Source organism: Orycteropus afer, unplaced genomic scaffold, assembly GCF_000298275.1.
Source record: "Orycteropus afer afer isolate SDZICR_OR568_19922 unplaced genomic scaffold, OryAfe1.0 scaffold00010, whole genome shotgun sequence".
In the NCBI taxonomy this organism is placed as follows: Eukaryota; Metazoa; Chordata; class Mammalia; order Tubulidentata; family Orycteropodidae; genus Orycteropus; species Orycteropus afer.
This window is the reverse complement of record NW_006921597.1, coordinates 1,334,128-1,353,571: the sequence shown is the minus strand read 5'-3', so window position 1 is coordinate 1,353,571 and position 19,444 is coordinate 1,334,128. Positions and strand designations below refer to the sequence as shown.

At 44.0% G+C, this 19,444-nt stretch overlaps 1 protein-coding gene and 1 pseudogene across 1 annotated transcript in view; both read right to left on the bottom strand.

Annotated features, from left to right (window-relative positions):
- Positions 1-5,697, bottom strand: part of ACP6 (acid phosphatase 6, lysophosphatidic) — a 22,568-nt gene extending 16,871 nt beyond the window's left edge. Inside the window, exons 1-2 of the mRNA XM_007948364.2 lie at positions 5,482-5,697; positions 4,606-4,608 (exon numbers count right to left, since the gene is read on the bottom strand). Of these exons, the coding sequence (XP_007946555.1) occupies positions 4,606-4,608; positions 5,482-5,697 (219 nt within the window). The remainder of the gene's footprint in view (positions 1-4,605; positions 4,609-5,481) is intronic.
- Positions 5,698-13,409: 7,712 nt separating this feature from the next.
- Positions 13,410-19,127, bottom strand: LOC103204864 (annotated as a pseudogene).
- Between the last annotated feature and the right edge of the window lie 317 nt (positions 19,128-19,444).

The window sequence follows — 19,444 nt, the reverse complement described above, 5'->3', positions numbered from 1 at the left end:
TTTTTTTTTTTTTTTTTTTCCCCAAGGTGACAAGAAGGAGCCCTGGTAGCATAGTGGTTAAGCCTTCAGCCACAATCCAAAAGGTTGGTGGTTTGAACTTGCCAGCTGCTCCATGGAAGAAAGATGTGGCAATCTGCTTCCATAATGATTACAGCCTGGGAAACCCCGATGGGGGCAGTTCTACCCTGTCCTATAGGATCACTATGAGTCCCAACTGACTTGACAGTAATGGGTTGTTTGTTTGTTTTTAAGGTGGCAAAGGTAATGGAAACACTCCTTCACTAAAACTAAGACCAAGACAGAAGAAAGCTGAGTTCAAGGTTTGTCCTTTAGTTCAAGGTCTGTCGTTTTTGTTGTCAGTGTTTCCAACACGTTCCCATAATTGAAATCTACTTTGGCTTTCTCCTTCATCACATTGTAAACTCCTTCAGGGCCAAGACTGAATGATCCATCCTTACAAGTCCACAGGGCCAGAGGTCTGTTCATCCTCCCTAAGGAATTTCTTGCCATACATTCACTGTGTTAGACTGGGTTCTCTAGAGAAAGAAAATCAGTAAAATTTATATATATAGAGAAAGAGAAATTTATCTTAGGAAAATGGCTCACACACTTATAGAAGCTGGCAAATCCCAAATTCTGGGATCAAACGTCAAGCTGGAGGCTTTTCCTGACTCATGCAGCTATAGGGGCTGAGGAGTGCAAGGTTGGCAGGCAGTATACTGGCTGTTGACTCCAACAAATGACAAATCCAAGATCTCCAGGCTGAATGGTGGATTGTTCGCTCACAGACAGTTGTAGGCAGCACAACAGAATCCCGATCCACAGAAGAGTGTCGCTTTTCCCAGGATGTCCATAAATATACTGGAAGCAGGCCACACCCCTAGGAAACTCCCTTTCAACAGATTGGCTGCTCAAAACACATACATTTGATCTCATCATTGGAACACCACACCACAACTGCTTAAACCACACAGAACTGTGGTCCAGCCAATTTGACACACAGCTCCAACTATCACATTCACCAACCCAGAACCTTCGTGTTGCCTAGAAGATGATTTCTGCAAGTTCAGGCCAGTCTAGAGTACATATTTTCAGACTTTCATAAATGGATGATGTTTCACACATAGTATCCACCCCAAATACACACTCTCATTCTTATTCCTGCTCTTCAGCTTTGAAATCAGTGGCAAAGACTAACTTGACAGTTTTCCTCATTTATTTATATCCCATCCTCAAGAAATAACTTAAGGTAGATCATAGCAATCCCTACAATACCATAAAGTAACCAATTCAAAGTATGCAAAAGATAAAAACAAATAGGGGTAGGGGCAAAAAAATGGATGTAGAATGAAGTTACCCAAGAAGAAATTCATAAAGATCCACATACTTATTAGAAGTAGGACACAGATTCAGCTCTAAGATTTCTGGGTTTTATGTAAAAGGAGAAACTCGATCAGCTGCACAATATCCTGAAGATAAAAGCAAGCCAACTGTTCAGGAGAAGCACACCATTTCTAATGCTAACAGACAAATCTCTCCCAAGAGTCCTCATAAAGAGGACAGTGTAATATAATGAACATCTTTTCAGTAGACACAGCACTGAGTTCCATGGGACTGTTTCTCATCCTTCCCACAGCACAGAATGATAGCATCTCACCAAAGCGCATTTCAGCGAAGGCAATTCTATACTGAGATCAGTATGCTACACTCCAGGTAAAACAAAAATAAAACCTATATAAAAGTGAACAAAAATTTTCCAGGTACAGATTTAGAATAAAGCAATGCCTTCAAACCGAGGCTACACATTGGAATCACTGATAAAATGGTTAAAAGTGACCAATGCTTAAACCCCATCTGGACTTCAATCAGAATCCCCTGGGGTAGAAACTCAATTTTTTAAATCCTTTCATGAGCAAATTATCTTCTGCTTTGAATTTTTTTGTTGATACTGTATTTATTCAGTAATGGAAGGTATGATGAACTCAAGGAAAAAAAAATTTTTTTGAGGTAATATGGATTTTGATACAATTATGCAGGGCATATATATGTCCCAAGTGGACTCTGGTGGTAGGATGGGAGAGGTGAGGCCCATTTCTTCAGATTCGCACAGTTATACAGGTCCCTGCCAGTTGGCAGCACATACTACAACTGGGATAGAAGTTTCCCAAGAACCTGAGAGGATGAAAATATTGGTGGGCAATATATGTCCCACAGGTCACAAAATGGTTAAAGCTATCCAGTCTAGATAATTCTAAAGCTTTATCAGAGAAGTTTTTACAAAGTTTCAGTGTTCAGGTCACACCCCAAACCAATTAAATCAGAATTTCTGGGACTGGGCCCCAAGTATTAGTATTTTTCAAAGCCTCCCAGTTGAGTCCAATGTACTACAAGGTTAACACAACCACCAATCCAGAGGAATGGATAGACTGACTGGCATATTCTTGAAGCAATGCTTCCTGAATACTGCTTCTCTCAGCTGAGTTTTGGATAGATATTAAACAGCAATGAGACTAACATTATGCTTCCTAGCTCATCTACTTTGTCAAATAGCCTTAATCAATGATGGAGCTGGGGTAGTTTGGACTTTTATGAAAACTGAGGTACCTGCCTAAGTTGGGGCCCATCTTTCCGCCATCTAGTAGGGAACTGAGGGAAATCTTGAAAGCAGGGTCAAATTTATCTTTTGAAAGTGTGCTTAGATCTTCTCTAACAATCAGAAAAAATGGCCAATCAAGTCCCAAAGTTTTATTTCCAATGCATAGATATAATAGTTTTAGCAAGAAAACATGATAAGAATAGTTAAGCCAATAGTCATCCAAGACTTAAGAAACCAACTCAATAATACATCTAGTTTTAAACAATGCTTCTTTCTGAAGATTTGTGAGGTAATGGAACGAAATGACTTGTCACATATGTTTATCTATAAACCAGTCAGAAGTCAGAAAACATCTACCGAAAGCAATGTTAGTTTTAGAATTGTTGCCAGATAGTCCCTCCTGGCTATAACTAATAGCTAAACCAGGAAGATCAGATAATCCCAGTAACAACCTCTATTAAGTTGAATCTTGAAGAGAAAACCTAAAAGAGAGTATCCAGAAATAAGCTGCAGGAGGCTGATGACACTCACTCTTAGCCCGTATTGAGCTTTTATATGAGATAACCAAAGATTCTTACAAGCTCTGGTAGTGTAGTGTCTAAGGCAATTTGACTGCTAACCAGAAGGCTTAAAGGTGGTTCAAACCCACCAGGCACTCCTCAGAAGGAAGGTGGGGCAATCTACTTCCGTAGTGACACTGTCTCGGAAACCCAAGGAGGGGTCGCTATGAGTCAGGTCCAACTCGACAGCACATAACAACAACAACAACAAAGATGCTTAAAGGGTCTGCCTAAAGTCTGCAAATGTGAGCAGGCAGGAGAGGTGATGCACTTCTCTAAGTGCAAAGCCAGGCTGAGGACTCAGATGCTCATCTTTAGCGGCTACACAGGCAGCAGATGTACGAAGCTGAGCTCCAGCTGCTGCTTGCAACCTAACAGCAGAGGATACCTATCACACCTCCACAGGCTCAGGAGGAAGAAGGCCTAAAGGAATCTAAATCTTTTTCCAGGCCCTTCATGGTGCACATGTAATGTAATACTAGATCTAGGCCTAAACATTCAGACTTTTATTCTCTGCTACCACTGATCACTTTGTCTTTAACATAAGTCTCCCATCCCTATATATTATTTTCTAGTCCTTTTGTAACAAGAATAAATGGAGAAGAATGGGGGTAGTAAGTGGTTGCACACAAGATGGGCTATATGTACACAAAAGAGCTCTGGTAGCGTAGTGCCTAAGACACTTGACTGCTAACCAGAAGGCTGGTGGTTCAAACCCACCAGCCACTCCTTGGAAGGAAGGTTGGGCAATCTACTTCTGTAGAGATACCGCCTCGGAAACCCAAGGAGGGGTGGCATGAGTCAGATCCGACCTGACAGCAGTGAGTTTGGTTTTTGGTCTGGTATATGTACATAAAAGTATAAGAAAAATGTAGTGACCTAAGATCAAAGCAAAGCATAAGGGGGGGGGGAGAAATTCAGATACCAGAAAGTGGTATACTCATAGAAAGGTTAGAAACTTGGCAATAGAATTAAATGCCTGCCACAATTTATTTATGTAGAAAGTGCTTTAGCTATTTCATTTCATGTGTGGCTAGCTTCATAAACTAGCTTTTCAGTTGTACAATGTGAAGACATGACACTGAAGGTTTCTGGAAAGCAACTAAGATCATGAAGAGCATGCCTAATAGGAAGTGTGAACACCCTGCTGATCCTGCTCCAACACCAACCTAGAGGATCTAAAGCACTCCACAAGTGTAATGTCTGGGGACCTGGGCATTCCTGGTAGCACAGTGGTTAAGGCATTTGGCTGCTAACCAAAAGGTCAGCAGTTCCACCAGCCGCTCCATGGGAGAGAGAGATCTGCTTCAGTAAAGATTTACAGCCTTGGAAATCCTATGGGTCAGTTCTACTCTGTCCTACTCATTATGAGTTGGAATCAAGTTGATGATGGGAGTGGGCTTTGGGTTCATCTTTAATGGGAAGCCAGTTCTTTAATCAAAGGCCAACCTGCTATGAAAGGTCACAGACCTTCACTGGCTCTCCCCAAGAATCATATCTGGAAAGGGGAATCACTAAGAAAACAAATTATTTGTACTTTCATCATAATTATCCTGACCAATTCAGGTAGAATTTAAGACATGACTACAAGACTTACAAGACTTGTCATTCTCTCTCTCTCTCTTCTTCTTTTTTTTTTTTTTTTCCTATCTCACATCATTTTCACTACAGGCTTGAAATCTCCAGTCAAAAAAAGAAAGCCCCAAGATATTGCACTTTTTGCCAACGAGCCTTCAAGAGATCTCAACTGGTCTCCAGAAAGCCCTACCTGTGAAAAATCTGCTGCTGTAAAATCTGTTCCCAAAAGCAATGAACTCTTAGATGCACTGTGATCCTAGTTAGGGCGGTTTCTGTCACAAAGGTCCCTTTGGCAAACAACCTTCAAAACCATATTGGTTTGAGATCACAATCAAGAAATGCACATCCTTGTACTCAAGTTCACCTAGAAACCTGTTAGAAATGAAGAATCTCCGGTTCCACCCCACATCAACAGAATCATAATCTGCACTTTAACAGGATCTCCAGGTGATTCATGTGGCCTTAAGAAGTGCAGCATTACAGGCTGTGCTACACTACAGCCAGCCATCAAGCGGCGTAACAGGAAGCGCCGGGCTGCCCTACACCCAGAAGAGCAGAACCCAGCACCTTGGCTAAGAGCCGAGATAGGGACCGGTTACTGCCTGTTCCCCTTGGTCTGGACCCCGTCTGAGCCCCGCTCCGTAGCGGTAAAACTCCGAGGGTGTGTGTTCGGCCGAGGCGCCTGGTTCCCATGGATTGGTCATAAGGTCCTCGCCCCACCTGCACCGACCCGGGCCGATCTCTCACCTCCTCCCGCGGGAGCGGCTTGAGAGGACTCCTAGCCCCGTGTCGAAACACGACCTGCACCATTTTCAGCTCCAGCAGGTTGCGGTTGACCGGACGCGGGTCGTCTGCCTCCTGCAGTTCCGCCAGGGCCACTCTCCGCTGGTGGAGGCAGTATCCTATCGAAGTCAGGACACCCAGCGGGGCCCACACGCGTTTGCCGAAGACACCAGTGATCATGGCGGTCACCCCTCAGCTGCCCTCCGCGACGAGGCTGCAAGAGGCGAGCACAAGCCCTTCGCGGTCGTCGGGGCTCAGCAGCCTCCCTCAAGTTCTCAGGGACAGGCGGGCGTGCATATCCAGCCGCCCAACAAGTGCAGACAGCTGCGTCTCCTGTCCCTGAGGGGAACCCCCGCGTGAGAACGCCGGGAAAGAAGAGATGGGAGCAACGAAGATCTTCCTGCAGGAATTCTAGGGATTTTAACCAGTGTCGGGATTGGTCCCTTCTCCTGCAGACTGGGCCCCAGAGAAGGTATCTGGCTATCCTTCGTCCTCTAGAGAACCTTAAACTTGAATGCCAAGTTTGGCCTCCAGTTGTTGAAGGACAGATTACTAACTCTTAGCTCCTCGCTGGCAGCAGCTCTACTAATACAGACCACTTGGATTCTACATTTCTATGGGCAAGCTCCCACTCACTTACCCACCCAGAGACCTGTCCAAAGAGGACTCGCGCAGAGGAGCGCGGGAAAACGAGTCCCACTGGGGCGCCCCGTACGGCGCTCTGAGTTGTAAGAACTACAATTCCCACAAAGGGTCCTCAAGGGGCGGAATTCCCCGCCCTGGGCAGAGCGCTTAGCCCCTTAGGCCCAGCCCACCAAAGTTTCAAGGACTGGGCAGGGCCAGGTGTGGGAGTGAATCTCCAACTAGCGGTTTTGCCGTGTCTACGTAGGGAAGAACGGAAGGAGGGGTTGAATGAGTAGTTGTTGTTGTTGTTATGTGCCGTCGAGTCGGCCCCGACTCATAGCGACCCCTCCTTGGGTTTCCGAGGCAGTATCACTACGGAAGTAGGATTGCCCAACCTTCCTTCCGAGGAGTGGCTGGTGGGTTTGAACCGCCAGCCTTCTGGTTAGCAGTCAAGTGCTTTAGCCACTATGCTACCAGAGCTCCCTGAATGAGTAGAGGAGGGCAGTATTTTGAGTCCAGCGAGTGTAGAAGACTTTCTTGAAGTCCTGGAAGTTGGAGTTGCTAAAAACCGAGACACTACTGAACAATTACCATTTGTGAAGCGTGGCCCTAGGTGCGTTTTATTTAATATTCATTTGCTTTCCCTCTTCTATCTCTGTAAAATTCTACGGCTTAAATCGCCTCAGCCATGTAGAACTTTTAAGACCATGATGTGTTTACTTACATTCAGAATACTACTTGTGGAAAAATCCAGGCTTTGCCTTCACCTGTCCCAGTGACTCTCTGTTGTTGTTGTTTGTCGTCCAGTCGGCCCCAACTCATAGCGACCCCTCCTTGGGTTTCCGAGGCAGCATCATTACGGAAATAGGATTGCCCAACCTTCCTTCCGAGGAGTGGCTGGTGGGTTTGAACCGCCAGCCTTCTGGTGAGCAGTCAAGTGCCTCAGGCACTATGCTACCAGAGCACCTTAATTACCTGGAAGACATAATGTCTCTTACTACCTGCCAATTTGATTTCTCTAGAGCATACAATACTCCAAGCCTTTGTTCCAGATCTCTGCAATAGGACACAATCTAAACTGTGTCTATCTTAAGGCAAATAACCAAAAACAAACAGCAAAATTGACTGCCATCAAGTTGATTCTGACTCATAGCAACCCCCACTGGGTTTCCAAGGCTGTAAATCTTTAGGAAAGACTGCCTCATCTGTCTTCTGTGGAGCAGCTGATGGGTTTGAACCTTTGACCTTTTGGTTAGCAGTCATATGCTTTAACCACTATACCACCAGACCTTCTTAAGACTAACTTAAGAGGGAGGATATTTGTGGAAAGGATTCTGAATATATACCTCCTAACCATTTCTAAAATCATTTTAAATTTGATCCTTGGGAAAAAAAAAAAAAACTGAACCAGATGTGAAGGTAACACACTTACACAGCGTAGCTCCTGTCCTGAGTCTAAACTCTATTGCCCAAAGTAGAAAGTTCTGAATGCCCCAAGGTGAGGGAAGGGTAATTTTGAGGCACTGCATGTTGTCACAGCTTTCTCCCTGGCCCAGCCTATGGATTCATTGTTTGAAATCTTACTATGTGTCCTGATGTAGTGAAAACTTGAAAGCTCTTTTATTATAGTTTCAGGCCACTCCTCGGAAGGAAGGTTGGGCAACCTACTTCCGTAGTGATACTGCCTCGGCAACCCAAGGAGGGGTCACTATGAGTTGGGTCTGACTCAACAGCACATAACAACAACAACAACAAGGCATCAAGAGCACCAAACAACACTGCTTCAGAACCTGTATATCCAAATGTAAGCCCAAAGGTTGTGAGGGCCTAGTCTCAACAGTTTAGCCCAATATTCCTTCTGAGAAGTGGCTGGTGGATTTGAACTGCCAGCCTTCTAGTTAGCAGTCAAATGCCTTAGGTACTATGCCACCAGAGCTGGTAATTCAACTGCTTCTGCTGATTCAGCAGCCCTGATAGTTTTAGCACATCTATGTGGCAATGTAATATTGGGATGTGGGTGCCAACACCTTCTACAATAAATGATCAGGGCAACTCTAGTCCACACCCTACACCCTGGCAGCTTTGGACTGTGGAAGCAATACTTGGCAGCCAGTTCTGCCTGTCCACACATGTTTGTGGGGGCAGGGGGAAAGGAGGGATAGAGGAGAAGAAGGGTAGAATGCCTTAGCAGCAGCTCTCTGCAGGAAGCCAGAGCAAGTGAGGGTGGAAAATGACAGATTCCATGTGGTAATTGAAAGCACTGTTTGTCAGCACATGAGAGACAATCCTTGGGGAGCTCTATAAATATTTTGTGTGTGCTGTATGCTGATGGTGGTGATGGTGGTGAGCTAGAATTTAAAATAGAGGCTGGAAGTCCTTAAAATCATGCGCTGTGGACAGACCCAGGAAAAAAAAACAAAACAGAAAACCCTGAATGACTGTTTTTGTGACCCTGATTTTACCACCAGGCAGGGATGGCTTGGGAAATAAGGCTTTCTACCAGTTTGTCTTCAGAGGGTTGCATTTAATATTACGCAAAAATTTAGTTTTAATCACAAGATAAGAAACAACCACATTCACTGTTTTATCTCCAAGAATGAGCACAGTGCTCTACAAATATCTGTTTATCATAAGTACTCCATAAATATTTGTTGAATGAAATTGCAAGATATATCATAGGAATGCTGTTGAAGACATTGCTCTCTATAGAATTCTCCTGAGATTTGTTTGAGAGCAAAGTGTTAGTGTTAGAATAAGCATTAAGAAATATGAAGACCACCCTTCCTTCCTTTTACCTTGGTTACCAGGAAGCCAGCATTTAGCAAGAGCAGCTATTTAGACACTAACGGTTAAATGCTCAGTTGTTAACCTTAGCCCTAACTGCCTCACTAGGCAGTTCAAACTCATCTAGTGCCTTCTAGGGAGAAAGACATGGTGTTCTGATCCCATAAAGATTATAGCCTAGATATCCATATGGGACAGTTTTACTTTGTCACACGGGGTTCCTATGGGTAGACATTGACTTGACAGCACCCAACAACAACAACAATGGCCAGTATAGAGGTCCTTGGCAAGAGCAAACAGTTTGTGACTGACTGGAAAGTGAGCAGTTCAAATCCACCCCACCGGGCTTTGGAAGAAAGGCCTAGTGATCTGCTTCCATAAGATAGCAGGCATTGAAAGCCCTAAGGACACAGGGGGTCACCATGAGTTGGAATTTACACAAAGGAAACAGGTTTGACCAGTACAAGTGTGATCTTTTCCTCCTGAGTATTGCTCTAGGTTGAAAGGGAGCAAAACTAGAGAAGGGACAAGATACTGTTGCAGCAATCCAGGAGTAAAACATTTAGGAGGTAGAGTCAACATTAGAGTGTGAGGGGAAGGAAGGAGTCTATGATGACTCCCAAATTGCTGACTTGGGCAACCTGCAGATAATGCCATTCACTAGGGGGAGGATATTAAGCAGAAGTTAACAAGTTAATTGTAGTTATGCAGTCTAAGAGGTACCTATGAGACATCTAAGGAGCTCTGGTGGCACAGTGGTTAAAGCATTTGGCTGCTAACCAAAAGGTTGACACTTTGAACTCACCAGCCACATCATGCGAAAAAGATGAGACAGTCTGCTTTTGTAAAGATTTACATTCTTAGAAATCCTATAGGGCAGTTCTACTCTGTCTTCTGGGTTCGCTATGGCAGTGGGTTTGGTTTTGGTTTATGAGACATCTAAGAACACATTTGGCATTTGTCACACTGAAAGAATTGAAAAAGAAAATTCAAGCCTTGAGTTGCAATATTGAAGGATTCTATGAGCAAAATAAATAAATAAATAAAGGTGATGCAGGAAGCATCAAAAGAAGTTGGAAGGAATACACAGAGTTACTGACATAAGCCATGATATTTTCAATCACTTCATATGCATGTGAAAGCTGGGCAATGACTAAGGAAGACCAGAGAAGAACTGAGGCTTTTGAATTATGGTGTTGGCAAAGAATAATAAATATATCATGGACTACCAGAAGAATAAACAAGTCTGCCTTGGAAGAAGTATAGCCAGAATGCACCTTAGAAGCAAAGATGACAAGACTTCGTATGTACTTTGGATATGGTATCAGGAGGGACCAGTCTCTGGAGAGGGACATCATGTTTGGGAAACTAAAGGGTCAGTGAAAAAGAAGAAGACCCTCAACAAGATGGATTGACATACTGGCTGCAACAATGGGCTGAAACATTGCAATCACTGTGAGGATGGCACAGGACCAGGCAGTGCTTTGCTCTGTTGTACATAGCATCACTATGAGTCAAAACTGACTCTACAGGACCTAACAACAGCAACAACATGAGACATCTAAGTAGAAATGACCTGTAGGCAGTTGATTATGTGAGTCTGGAACTCAGAATAGGTTTAGATCTAGAATATACATGTGGGACTCATCTGCATATAGTTAATAATTGAAACAAAAACCAAAAACCAAACTCACCACCGTCGAGTCGGGTCTGACTCTTAGCAACCCCGCCATGGGTTTCCGAGGCGGTATCTCTACGGAAGTAGATTGCCCAACCTTGTTCCCTAGGAGTGGCTAGTGGGTTTGAACTGCCATCCTTCTGGGTAGCAGTCAAATGCCTTAGGCATTATGCCACCAGAGCTCCTAATTGAAACAAGGGGAGTGGATAAGCTCCCCAGGGTGAGTGGCTGAAGTGGGAGTAGAAGAAAAGGGGGCAGAGGATAGGACTCTGAGGAACCCCAACATTTAAAGGAAGAGCAGAGAAACCAGAGAATGAGAATGAAAAATAAAAAGGAGAGAAAAGGTAAAGGTACATGTCAAGGTGGGTAACTTTGGTAATTTCACCTCCAAAGAATTACTTCTTTCAGTGGTATATCCAACAAGCCTGGAAAAGAGAAAACACATCATCAACAACAATAGTAACAGAGATCCATATATGTACCCATACCAAAGAAAGGTGATCCCACGGAATGTGGGAATTATAGAATAATATCATTGATATTGCACACAAGTAAAATCTTAACTATAATTCAAAAACAGTTGCAGCAGTATATTGACAGAGAGCTTCCAGAAATGCAAGCTGGATTCAGAAGAGGATGTGGAACAAGGGATAATAACAACAGTCATCATCTAATTTTGAAAGCTTACGTTTCATCTGGCATTGTGCTAAACCTTTTACATGCAATATACCACTTAATCCTCATACTAACTCCAGTGGTAGGTCCTATCACCATTTCATAGGGAAAAAAACTGAGGTTAGAGAAATAACTTCCCCAAGGATAAACAAATTTTAAATGACAGCCTGAGTAGCCTGAATTTGAACCTGTGTCCATCTGACTTCTGAGTCCATACTACAGTGCTAAACATATTAGTGGTGGTAGAAGAGGTGGGAGTAATATATGCATGGGTAATTTGTGTGGTATTTAGCATGGATGATACCCCTCTAACATGTGAGGTTGAAACTTTGTTTTTGAACTCCACAACTTCCCTGTAGTAAGCCTCTTTTTCCCTGGCATCACCTCAATCTGGATTGGTGGCTTCCTAACTGGTTTTCTTGAATAGCGTTTAGTACTCTTTCTGTTGCAAGTGGCAGAAAATGTTACTCTAGCTGGTTTATCAAGGAAAGAAAAAAGGAAAACAATTGAGTAGCCCACATAATTGAAAAATTCGGGAGAACTACCTTCAGGCTTAGTTGGTTAAAGGCTCATATAGTATTGGTTTCTGATTTCTTCTGTAGCCTCTAGGTCCATTGTTGGCTCAGTTGACTTCATCCTCAAACTTTACCTGGTGATTCCTAGCTTGCCCTTGGTTCACGTGGTAGCTGTAGCAGTTTTCCTCTCTTTATCACTCAGTCTGAAGAGCTTTAATTAAAAAAATATTTTATTGTGTTTTGGATGAAAGTTTACACAGCAAATTAGGTCTCATCTGATAATTTTTATACAAATTATTCCATGATGTCGGTTACAATCTTCACAATGTGCCAGCCTTTTCATTATTTCCATTCTGTATATTCAGTTTCCATTGATCTAGCTTCCCTTCCCCTTCTTGTCTTCTCTTCCTTACTTTTGGATCAAAGTTGACTGTTTGGTCTCATATAGTGGATTGGTTTCTTTTCATGGAAACAGCTCTTTATTGAGTCAGTAATATATGCCATATGATATCATATGTAGACAAGAGAATTACATGGCAATGGGGGTGAGTGGGTGATGCAAACCAGTTGCACATTTATTACAGCAAAGGTGGCATAAAGGCTTTTTGGACTGCAGAAAAGGGCTCACTGCTGAATCAGTGTTTGGGAGGAGACAGTTCCCTACTGGCACATCAGGGAGTGGTCTGAATCTGAACATAAAGGCAAGGCAGTTTTATAGTGAGTTCAGCCTATGAGAGCAAGGCCGTCAGGGCTTCACCTCCTGAGGGAACTTCCCTGCACTCCTCTGCCAGTGTGTACAGGAAGTCTGAGGTGCTGAAGTAGAGTGAGCTTCTTGTGGGGTTCAGGCTCAGACTGTCCACTTCTCCCAGTTCTAGTACAGAGGGATCAGAGCATTCTGGGCCAGGGTGAGAGAGGCCAGCATGCATCTGTGGGCAGGAGAACCCAAGTGGCAGTGGGGATAGCCACACTGTGATCAGGGGTCCGGTCTTCCCCAGTGAACTGAGACAGTGGCCTCATGTGGGACAGAGGAGGCAGCTGTGCAGAGAGCCCCAGTGGATGCAGCACCTGCGTGCTCACCTTGTCCTCCCTTCATCCAGCTTCTGTGGCCTTTCCTGGGTACCGGCTGCCACTTTGGCAGAATGTTCCAGGACCTGGATATTCTCCCCGTGCAGATAAAACTCTTGCTTGGATTTCTTGTGGACTGTTCCTAAGAGACATGGACAAAATGCTGAACTTTTCAGGGGCATCATGTGCAGGGCTCAAGAATGACCAGTCAGGTGAGATAGGGGCAACTCCCTGAGGTCTCTGGTTCCTTGATGATGGGGAAGGTCTTGCAGTTGTAAAGTCCATCCTGTCCCTCAAGTTTTAACCATAATCTCCTGGCAAGATTTTCCTGGGTCTTAGTCTTTTAAAAAATATGAGTCCTAGGCAATGGGGGGTCTTTCCTATGGTGCAGTCACTATCAGGGAGCCCAAAGCTGCAGGGTTAGCCCTGGGGGACTCCTCATTGGGATCAAAGGACCATAACTGCTTCTAGGTGAGGCTTTGTGGGTGCTCATGCTGCTTTTAGCTCTCTTCCTGGCATTTTGTGTGGCAGTGTCCTGGACTGGTCCCTCCTCAGTAGGGACTCTGGCTCCCTGGTGGGTCTCGGGGGCCCTAGGAGGCCAGGAGGACCCTAGATCCCTGGTTTACTCTTAGGGCCCTTGGGCCCCCCACTGGCCTGTGTCCCTGTCTTCCCTGTGATCTCTGGTATTCCCTGAGGCCCCCATCCCCTTTTGGGCCTGGCTGTCCTCTTGCCCCTCCAGTTCCCAAACTGCCTTTTCAGCCTTTGAGGCCTGGGACTCTTTGAAAGCCAACTGGCCACTGTTCTCCCACAGGTCTGGTGTCCCCAGGCTGCCCTTGAGGCCCCAGGGGGCCCAAGTATCCTGGATCTCCTTTTGGTCCTCTGTTGCCAACAGGCCTGTTCATGCCCACATCTCCCTTGAGTCTTCCTGTTCCTGGAGGGCCCAGGACACCTTGGAGAGGTTGCAGACGTTAAAGTCCAGCCGTGTACGTGGCAGGCTAAACCGCTTTTGAGCAGGTCTTTGGTGCCCAGCATGAGAGAGACCAACTTGTTCAGGTAACAGAGCTCCTCAGCATGGGTGTGGAAGCCCAGTGTGTAGGAGAGCCACACATCATCCAAGTTCTTGAGCATATGTGCACATGGCTGTCAGTGGTTGTCAAGTTGTTGGTGAAGTTGGTGCCAATCTTGATCTCATGAGAAGTCGTGTGTCCTTCCAGGGTCTCAAACCTCTTCAATGTTCAGTTCTGGGCATAGATATGGTACTACAGGTCCTGCATGTTTTTTTCTCATGGTTTTCCAAGAAGGACGAGATGTTATTGAGCTGCTGCTGCATGCATACTCTTGGAATTCTGGCTGATGTGCTGTGAGGAGGCCTTCAGGATGGTCAGGATGTTCTTGACCACTTACCCTGTCTTGGCTGAGATGGTACACAAGCTGCTGAAGAGTTGAGTGTAGTTCTGCCAGTTAGTGACAATCTTCTGTAGGGTCAGGGTCTCCTCATCTGTCTTCTGCTGGATCCCATAGATCCATTCAGAAATCTTCCCCACGGTGAAATTGATCTAGTGAACTGTAGCCCTGACAACAGAGCAGCTTTGGGCCAGATCCTTCAAGAGAGAGATCCTGGCTACCTGTGGTGGCTTGTCAGCCTCTCACCTGGGCCAAGAAGAGGCCCAGAGACTAGTTGACCTGGAGAAGGAACAATTGCCCATCTCCTGGATGATCTGACTGCTGTTGGTGGTCAGCAGTTCGTGGGTCTGTGAGGCCTAGTTCAGCTGGATCCACTGGGCCAGAAGCATCTTCTGAATTCCCTCCAGCTCCTCCTGCAGTTTTCTGATCTCTTGCTCCAGCTGCCCAGTCTCATGGCAGAAAGAGCAGTTGCTCAGGGCTTTCAGATCCAGTCCTTGGAGATTTTCCTGGACAGACACTAGCTTCTTGTTATAAATGGACTGGGCCAAGGAAATGTCTTCTGAGACAGAGTTAACTTTCCTGAAAACTTTGTTGTCTGTACCTCCTGTGCCCTCTCCCTGTCTTCTATAGTTGATTGTTTAAGGGACACATTACTTATGGATGATTTTGTTCATTTTATAAGCCAGTATATTATTTGGCTGAAAGGGGACCCCCAGGAGTGGCTTCAGTGCCAAGTTCAAGTAGTATCTTAGAACAGTTGTCTCAGGAGTTCCTCTAGTCTCTATTGGTCCAGTAGATCTGGCTTTTATTTATTTATTTATTTATAAGGATTTCTCCTAAGTTCTTTTCTAATTGTGATCTGGGTGAAAGTTTATAGACCAAATTTCCATTCAACAATCCACACATATTCTGTTTTGTGACATTTATTGCAATCCCCACACTATAACAGTATTTTTCCTACTTCCTCCCTATGCACACCCCTTCCCTTCATTCTTCCTTCCCATTCTGTCCAACCTTCCTAGCTCTATCACTGACAGATGCTTCCCTCCTGATCTCATATGCCTGATTGTTATAACAAGTGCATACTTCCTGATATTACTGTTCATCTTATTGGCCTGTCTATATTTTGACTGCCAGCTGAGTTATGGGGGTTAAGTTAAGTTTCTAGCTTGAAGGTTGTCTGTGGGCCACACTTTCAGGGGTTCTACCAGTCTTTGTCAGATCAGTGAGCCTGGTCTTTTTTATGATTTTGAGTTTTGTTCCACATTTTCTCCTACTCTGCCTGTTGTTGTTGTTGTTATGTGCCGTTGAGTTGGACCCGACTCATAGGGACCCCTCCTTGGGTTTCCGAGGCAGTATCACTATGGAAGTAGATTGCCCAACCTTCCTTCCAACGAGTGGCTGGTGGGTTTGAACCGCCAGCCTTCTGGTTAGCAGTCAAGTGCCTTAGGCACTATGCTACTAGAGCTCCTATTGTGATATCTTTCAGAGTGGTCAGTAGTAGTAGCTGGGGACCATCTAGTTCTTCTGGTTTCAGGGTCATGGAGGCTGGGGTTCATGTGTCCCATTAGTCCTTTGGGCTAATTGTGTCCTGCATCTATGATTTTCTTTACTCTTCTTTGCTCCAGGTGGGGAGAGACCAATAGTTGCACCTTAGATGGCATCTTATAAGCTTTTAAGACTCCAGTCACTATTCACCAAAGCAGAATGTAGAACATTGTCTTAGTTTACTGTTGTTTTGGTTACCTTAGTGTTGTTCTGACAGGAATACATACCACAAATGGGATGCTTGAATGAACAGGAGTTTATTCTCTTACAATTTTGGAGGCTTAAGTCCAAGTTCAAAGTGCCAGGCTCTAGGGGCTGTGTGAAAGCCCCTCAACCTTGGGCTTCAGCTCTGCCTCCTGCTCCTGGCCCACTGAAGCTAGAGGCTTTTCTTCACTCAGCTGCTGGCTGCTGAGGCTGACAAGCCCAAGGTTGACAAGTAAAAAGGCACAGTCCCGATGTTACCAAACCACACAGCAGGTCATTAATTCAAGTCCATTGAAAGTCCCAAGGTCTGCAGAGCATGGCAGGCTGTTGAACAACAACATGACTACATGCAGGGTTCAAGCGTGCCATAAGCTAGAGATCATTCCCCAAGGCTTCCCCTTACATACAGAGAGCAGACCACATCAGCTGCTCACAGTAGATTCCACCCTAGAGATGATTATCAGTCTTATTATGGGGAATACTACAACCAGCTGTCCAGCCACTCAACCAGGCCCAGCCAAGTGACACACAAAGTTAATTACCACAACTGTGTTATGCCAATTGACCTTAGTGTCCCCCAAGACTATGATCCTGAGCCTTCACACCCAGCAATTCATTTCCTCAAAGTGTTTGCTTATGACTGACACATCTTCATAACTTTGTCCCCTGTATGCTCTAATACATTCATGGACATATTTGCAGCACATAAATATATAGATAGAGATAGTCTCTGTCAAACCTATTTATATTCATGGGTGTAGTCCCATTAGCCTTCCCACCCCTGTTCAGTTTGTGTGTCTATCTATACACCCACTCCTAAATTATTGTTATTACTATGATTGCAGAATTGTGTATGTAATAGTATCACCTGTGTTGCCTTTAACCCTTGTATTGCTCCCTTGTCTTCAACTGCCTTGATCGGTTTGTGCTGACCTACCCCTTATTGTATATTGCCTTTCCCTTCACTCAAGTAATCCTTGAGTCTCTACCCTCTAGTTGGTGATTGTCCCTCTTTCCTCCTCTGGTGACCTTCAAAGAACAATTCTTTCTATATGTAAACCTTTTCATAACTTTTCACAGTAGTGGTCATCTATAATGATTGTCCTTTTTGTGATTGACTAATTTCACCTAGCATAATGCCCTCTAGGTTCATTCATGTTATGAGATGTTTTTCAGATTCATCGTTATTCTTTAAGGTTGTGTAGTATTTCATTGTGTGTATGTATCATAGTTTGTTCTATTTACATTTAATGTAATTATTGATAGGTATGAATTTACTGCTGTGTTTCTGTATTTTTGCTGTGTTTTTTCTTATGGTGTTGGTGGTTTCTTTGATCCATATATTTTTCTGTGATAAGCTCATTTTGTTCATGGACTTTCTTATCATTTCCTCTGTTGGTATTGCTTTAGTGTTTTCTGAGACTTTATGATTTTCTTCCTTTTTATTTTGATGTAAAAGTTTATTAATATTCTTTTTTTAAAAAATTTTATTGTGATTTGGGTGAAAGTTTATAGAGCAAATTCCCTTTCCATACAGCAGTTCACATACAGCAGTTCACAATGTCTCATGACATTGACTACAGTTTCCCACAATGCAACAGCTCTCTTCCCACTTCCTCCCCATAGTTACCTCTTCCGTGTGTCCTTCCCTCCCATGCACTTCTGCCCCCCAAGCTGTCTCCCTGTACATACACAGCCCTCCTATTCTCCCATGATTGATCTCTCCAAGGAGTGTATCTACCTAATGTAAATGTTCAGCTCATATGCCTAACTTTTGTTTGGCTGGGAGTCACAGGAGTGGGTTCAATTCTAGACCTGAAGGGCAGCTAGGGGCCATCATAGTCTTAGGCGTTTCACCAGGCTCTATCAGACTAGCAAACCTGGTCTCTCTTTTTTTTTTTTTCTTTAATTATTTTTTTGTAGTTACACTGTAATTTATTATTTTCTTCCCAAGTTTAAAGCAGTCCATTCTATCTTGATATCATCTTGACTTCCTCTCCATTTGGAAGTTCTGTACTACATCATTTAGTCCTTCTTTTTGCTCTGTCATTATCACCATTTACAAATTGGTATCTGTTTCCCTATTTTCTATCTTGCATATTTATTTTATTTTTAATTCTTCTATTTCTGGGTTGATTTCCAGGTGCCTCACTGTGCCTTGTTTATTGTTTTCATTCTGTCTCTTCCTCTCATTGGTATTTGATCTACTTCTTTATTCTTTTCTTTGAAGCTCTCAGATCCAGATAGTCATCCATAGTTGTTTCCCTTGGGTTTTTTTTATTTTTTATTTTTTTGAGCTTTTACTGTAGAGGATCTGGATAGTGTGTCTGCCTAGTCCCCCATCTTGGACCCAGAACCAGGTCTGGCCTTTTTTTGGGGGAATTTGAGGTTTGTTCTACATATTGCTCCCATTCTGAGAGCTTCTATTGTGTCCGTAGTCAGAATGGTCAGTAGTGGTGGCCAGGCTCAGTCTGAGAAGCAATTTTCCCTGAACAAGCAGAAATCCTGGAACTCAGAATCACTGGCCAGAATTGGCTTGTGGTTGATTTTGTTTTTGTTGGTTTTTTGTGACTTTAGAGACACTCCCATGTGTTATAGAGTAGAATTGCTCTATAGGATTTTTCTTGGTTGTAATCCTTACAGAAGGAGATCTCCAGGCCTGTTTCTTCAGCAGTGCTACTGGGTGCATTTGAACCACTAATATTTTGGTTATGAAATCGGACCAAACGTGGGTCCCTGCCCAGTGCGCAGTCAGGCCTAAACAGTTTACACATCAAGTGATTAAAAAGAGAGAAAATAATTTATTACAAAGCAGTGATGCAAGAAGGCAGGGGTCTTTTACCCAGATCTGACTCCCCAAACCCAAATCGAATTACAGTTTTTGTAAGTTTCAGGAGAGAGGATTATGCATATTCATAAAAATTTCAGGAATTTGGGCATGAGATGGTTGACAATTGGCTGAAATTGCCTTCCCCTCGGTTTAAAGGGACAGTCGTTTTTTAATGCAGTGCACTTATGCATCGGATGAGTCACACTGGCTTCCTGTCATCAGCTGATTGCAGCTTAGGCAGAGGGGACGTTCCCAGCAACTTCAGTCCCACATACCCCAACATGCATGCGCATGGGCCAAAGTTAATTTTCAAGTTGTTTTCTAAGACACATTAGCACGTTTATCACCTGTTTCTAGAGGACTAGCAGGAAAGAATGTGCAAATTGGCTTTTCGTTCCATTTAGTTCTTAAGGAACTGAGCTTATTGTATTTACTCATCTGTCTCCAAACGGGCTCCTATTTGTCTTAACCAGGGTGAGGAAATACTTGAGAGTAATTCTATTTACGTATTTATCTCTAACCAGGGTCCTTTCTGTCCTAACCATCTGTCCTAACCAGGGTGGGGGAAATAGTTGAGTTTTGACTTTACTCAGTTTCAGT